Raw genomic sequence first — 5,900 nt, forward strand, 5'->3', positions numbered from 1 at the left:
TACAAAACCCTGTGTAAAATATGCTTATCCAGAATTATTTACTAAGACGTTCTTTCTAGATACAAATAATGTGTCAGGCGTTGAAAACTTCTCTAGATTTCTTAAAAAAATTGCTACCAGATTGGATAAGTTAGCAAATGCTCTTATATTAATGATTGATGCAATTTTGTATAGGAGAAATAAAATACTGATACAGTGAGACGTTTTATAACCCTTCGCGACTTACAATAAATGAGATTAAATCTTTGAACTAATAAATTTATCTTTAAACTTTTATAATTTCATTTGGGAAGATGATATAAATCGTTTCGAAACTTTTGTACCTTTTTAGATGATAAAGAAAAGCTTTTATTGCCTGCATACCTCTTGTCGAATAAAAAACTTATCGAAAACTATAAATTATCCAATAATTAATGTATCCTATCTGGATATTTAGCAAAATATCCAAATGGAATTTTAATACACCAATGAGTAAAATGTTATGTAAAATAGAGGCATTTTACATAACATTTTACTCATTCAAATAAGGTGGAACATTTCTATAACTTTTTTTTCATAGGAACTTAAATATGCACGAATTTAAAACGTCTTTAGGGATAAATAGAATAATTAATTATTTGTATAAAACACCGTATGACTATTTTTATACTATATTTTTTATAGCAAGAGTTCTTTAACCTCTAGTGTGAAAATTGTATAGCTACAGCAACTTGACTTGGCTTTTTGATCATCTTCTTTCTTCTTAAATTGTTATGAAGAACATATTATTTGAATAGAATGTTCACAATAAATATTCATATGAATGAAATTTTTCTATAAATGAATTACTAAATTTTAAATCTATAAAATCTTGTGTGTTTTACAAAAAAAAATTAAATTAAATTAATTTTAACTTAATTCCGTAATATAAGTTATTGCTAAATAACTATACAAAAAAAAACAATCATACCTACATCGAACTTCGGTCGACTTTTATACATTTTTCTAATGTTCAACTGAAGTTCGTATTCAATTCAAAAAAACATTCAGTCACAATAAAAGTTGTGATAAAAGTCATGGTTGATGATTTTTATTTTGATTCATACAGAGCTCTAGTCCAATATAGCCATATATGAATAACGAAATATATTATAATCAATAACAGATGTTCCAAGAAATTAATAAATTGATTAATAAAAAAATAGACTTATATATAACAGAATATTTAAGATCCGAAAAGAATCCCGCTATGCCGTTATAGTTAAAATATGTTTCGTTTTATAACTAATACAAATGCATGTAAATACATAAATGTTATACCACCTAATGTTATCTATTTCAATAGAACTAGAAGTGCAAAACTTTATTCTGTCTAGGCTATTTTATTTTATTTAGGTAGATAGAAAAAAAGTTCGGCGATGAAGTATAAGGTAATTAATAAGGTATGTTACTTACATTTTACATCTAGTCCAGTGGGCCGAGACAAACGTCAAAACGCAAAGGAATAGAATCCGCTATCAATTCTAATTGATATAAGCGTATGATATTTTGCTAAGGATTTGTAAACGACGACGACGACCACGAACAAAATTTTCATCATTGGTAGAGTCGGTCACTCTACCATTACTAAAATTTCATGAGCTTATGTCAATAATTAGCGATAGCAGTTTCTATTCCTTAGCGTTATTCTATTCTCTGACATTTGTCAGATCGGCCTGCAGATCAAACAGATATTGTGAGATGTTTAAATATAAGATATCATAAAACACTTAATTTCTTTAATACGACTTAAACTGGATAGGTTTTAATTTTTGCTCATATTGATCAACTTTTTGAGAAAAATGCAACGCCAATATTTTTAAAGCGAAACTTTTATTACATCGTCTCAAACTTTTTGGTATGTGTAGTTCATGTCGCGTGACGCACGATACGTACGATAATTATCGTACAAATACGATAATTTTTAGTTAAATGTCTATAGTGTGAAAAAAAGTTTCACTTTTACCGTGGTTTCATAAAACCACACAACATTTTTTATTCTTATTTTAATACATTATTATTAATATTGATTACTAGCTTCCGCCCGCGACTCCGTCCGCGCGGAAAAATTAAGATTTATTTTATTTTTCTACGTATTTTTCCGGGATAAAAAGTATCCTATTTTATGCCCAGGATAATAAGGTATAATTATACCAAGTTTCATCGAAATCGAACCGTAAGTTTTCACGTGATGCCTGAACATACAGACAGACAGACAGACAGACAAAAATTTTTTTAATCACATATTTGGGCTTGGTATCGATCCAGTAACACCCCCTGCTATTTATTTTTTCAATATTTTCAATGTACAGAATTGACCCTTCTACAGATTTATTATATATAATAGAAGAAGATGTATGTACATGTATAGATTATAAGATGTCGTAAAAATCATTATAATTAAATTATTACAATAATTATGAATGTTAAATAAATTTTTAGTCCACAAAAGCTACCTCATTTTAAACATTTCGAATATATGTAATATAATGTATATTATGAAATAAGATTTAATGTCCCTAATTAAATTTTATTTTATTTATTTTGCATACTCAATCGCATCTTATTAAAATTTTATTCACTAATGCATTCCAGGGTCAAAATTGTGAACTGTATATTCTACAGTCAATTTTATTCGAACACTAACTTTTATTAGATACCTAATTTAACTTTAAAATAACTTAATTATGTAAAAACACAAAACATAAAGTATGTCAATATGCATAGTTAAAATAATTGTCCTCATTCATATGTATCATTACTAGTACATTTACATAGTAGTCTTGACCATATCGACTAAACAGCAAGATTATAAAAGACGTAAGATTTGATATTGATAAATAATTTGATAAAAATATTCGCATTATTTTAAATAAAGTTATTATAGTGATAACATTTTCTGAAATTTATTAACCACTGTGACAAAATATTACAAAATAGTTATTAAATTTCATCTCTAAGTTTTTGTATACAAATAGTTCAAACGAATGATGTCTGTGTAAATAAGGTGTAAATAGATACTAAAAAATATCTATCCGATGCTGTAGTATTTTCTTAGGGAGTAGGAATCGCATAAACATATTATGTGTAAAAAAAAACATGCAAAAAAGTAGGAATTCATATCACGTTTATTAACAAGCAATGTTGAAAAACGTTTTAAAAAACAGGTACAAGAGTAAATAGGTACAAAGTAGCGGTATACATTATAATTTGAGACTAGATTTAAATTAAGGCAAATGAGCACCTGAAGGTATAAAACCTCTCTCGTCGGCTGTGTAGTCTACTCTGTAGGTCACACCATCGGGTCCTACGTATTCGAAGAAACCTTTAGCTCTCATACCTTCGAAGTTGGCGTCTTTTTCGATACGACCAGCCTCCTCGGCAAGAATCTTGTTTTCAGTTTCGTATAAGTAATGGTAACCATCTGGGTTAATGTCGCCCTCTTGGCGGATGATCCCGTATTTGTAGTCATAGTTGCCTGTCGTAACGGCTACTTTAGGAACAACTGGGGCAGGAGATGGCCTGTATGGAGCTGGAGTCGAAACAGCGGCAGTCACGGGAGCCACTGAAGATGGCTTTGGTGCAGCGGTTGCGGGCCTGTTAAAAGGATTTTCGTCAGTTTTACACTACGCAGCTATTCGATACTACGTCAAAGCTACTTCTGCGTAATTTTAAGCAGTAGATATCTATACTTCTAGATCACATAAAACGAATATTTATAATGGATTGAAAAATCATAATATACACATACAGGAAAATGAAAAAAGTCTCTTATTATAGAATAATCGTGCATGAGAAAAGTTTATACGCATATATACAATATACATATACTAATTATCATGTAATAAATAATTTTATAGGAAAAAAATAATGGAGCGAGGCAACAAGCTGCGCTCCTTGTTGGATTTAAAGGTATCAGGTGCATTTCATATGTCGCAATTCCAACCCCGCGTCCACATCATTAAAGTGGTTCGACGGAACACAGTGGGATTTGAGTCGGTAAGAATTTGACATAACCCACAGCTCCTTCCCCGGGGGCCGTGGGCATCTATGCAAGATTTCCACTTGAAAAAATACGTTCATTTTATATTTGTGTCTGACCAACGGAAGTAAGAAAACAAACCTAATTTAATAAAATAGATGAAAAAGTATCAAATCGAAAAATCATATATTTAAAATGAGCACTTTACCTTAGTATAAAGGCATTAGCTATGTAAAAAGTTTTATTAGATAATTTAATTTGTTAGTTTAAAATGTCAGGATCTTTGAACATCATGACTTAAATCAAAGACATAAATACTCGCCATTACCAGTTGATTAGTACAACATAGGACACATAAAGTTTGTAAAATATTTACATTCTGGTCATGTCTCAATTACCATGTTACGTCATTAATTGTTTAGGTTAATTTGAAGAACCTTTGCCCTTCACTCTATACTTGCAAGTTAATATACATCCAAGAGGTTTTCCCTCGATCACTTTAAGGGTCGCTTTACCTAGACTCCTTTTCAGGCTTGTATTTCCCAAGGTCGTCCTTGTAAGGCTTGTACTTTTCGATATCATCCTTGGAACCGACGTAGAAACCACCGGGTCCACCCTTGTCAGAGGATCCGCTGTAGAAACCACCCGCACCACCGCGGTCACCACGGTCGCCACTGTTTTAAAATATTATTTGAAAAATAGACCTTAATGCAAGTAATATTAAAGAGGTTTGGATTTGCATTTAAAATATCTAAATAATAGTAAGTTGGATGACTAATCGTCCAGGAAAATAGAGATTTCTAACGAATATTCATCAGCAGCTACAGTTTATCTGTGTGAACAAGGACTTTTTAATTCTAGTTAACATAATATTAAATTAAATTATTTGTTTTTAATGGAGAAAACTAAAATATAATTTTCTGTTTTATTATAAGTATGTAATTTAAATGATAGCTTCGTTAATAGACGAACGAACGTAAATAATATATTAGTATTACATACTTTTGAATATCTTGCGAAAATGAATTCTTACGAAATACTTACTTGTAACGACCCGAGTCATCAGGGATGTAACGCCCTGAAGAATCTCTTTCGCGCCAGCTGTAACCGCGAGGACCAAATTTGCTGGGGTCGTATTTACCCTGGTTGTTATAGATCGGGTTGTATTGACCTGGATTGTTTTGTGTGATTTTACTAGTGGTTGTGGATAACGGTCTGCTGGTTCTAACTACGAAGGGTCGATCCGAGAATGCTACTCCTCTGGAATAATATCACATACATATGTAATTGTTTCTTATTTATGACTCCAAACTCATTTATTCAAAATCAAAAGCGCAAAGAAAAAATATCTTCATTAAACTTTACATTTATTGTTTTAGATTTTCATAGAGTGGGTGCATTTTTTTATTACCAAAGAAATGATAACCATCTGGGTATACACCCTCTCTCGTCGGCAAATTGTGTTAATAACAGTTACTGACGATTTTCTCAAAGATAAAAATTATATAAATGCATTATGCACTCACTGGCCAGCTGCAAGGGGAGCAACGACCGCCAAACTCAACACCTGAAACACCAAAAACACATTCACTTAACACGATATCTAAATTAATATTAATAATATTTTATTATATTCTTAATATTAATCACATTTTATTATAATCTTGATTTTAAAACATTTGTTTTTATTCAATTTTGGTCTGCGATACGATCGTAACCGAGCGTCGACACATCTGCTATACGTACCAAGATGGCTCGCATTGTTGTGACTATCTACAGAAAGACAATCTGAATGTTGATATTTCAAAGATCAATCTCTATTTATACGTTTTTTTTTTTCAACTAATTTTATAATGTGATTCTCGGTGTGTCTAGTTCTTTAGGTATATAATTAGAAGAT

General features: G+C 30.8%; 1 protein-coding gene across 1 annotated transcript; it reads right to left on the reverse strand.

The window, feature by feature from the left end:
* Nucleotides 1-3,128: 3,128 nt before the first annotated feature.
* LOC123692293 (larval cuticle protein LCP-30-like) lies at nt 3,129-5,838 on the reverse strand. The gene is made up of 5 exons (XM_045637020.1): nt 5,747-5,838; nt 5,527-5,567; nt 5,045-5,260; nt 4,516-4,674; nt 3,129-3,615 (listed from the first exon to the last, which is right to left on the reverse strand). Exons 1-5 carry the CDS (start codon nt 5,759-5,761, stop codon nt 3,246-3,248), a joined length of 801 nt encoding a protein of 266 aa, XP_045492976.1. The 5' UTR covers nt 5,762-5,838; the 3' UTR covers nt 3,129-3,245.
* Between the last annotated feature and the right edge of the window lie 62 nt (nt 5,839-5,900).

The sequence above is a fragment of the Colias croceus genome, chromosome 6 (genome assembly GCF_905220415.1).
Source record: "Colias croceus chromosome 6, ilColCroc2.1".
NCBI classification, from domain to species: Eukaryota; Metazoa; Arthropoda; class Insecta; order Lepidoptera; family Pieridae; genus Colias; species Colias croceus.

What these genes read in the sequence shown, in the direction of transcription:
- LOC123692293 (XM_045637020.1), bottom strand. An exon ending in GCTCCCCTTGCAGCTGGCCA is followed by an intron (nt 5,261 to 5,526) that starts GTGAGTGCATAA and finishes ATATTATTCCAG; the next exon opens with AGGAGTAGCATTCTCGGATC. An exon ending in GATGACTCGGGTCGTTACAA is followed by an intron (nt 4,675 to 5,044) that starts GTAAGTATTTCG and finishes ATTTTAAAACAG; the next exon opens with TGGCGACCGTGGTGACCGCG.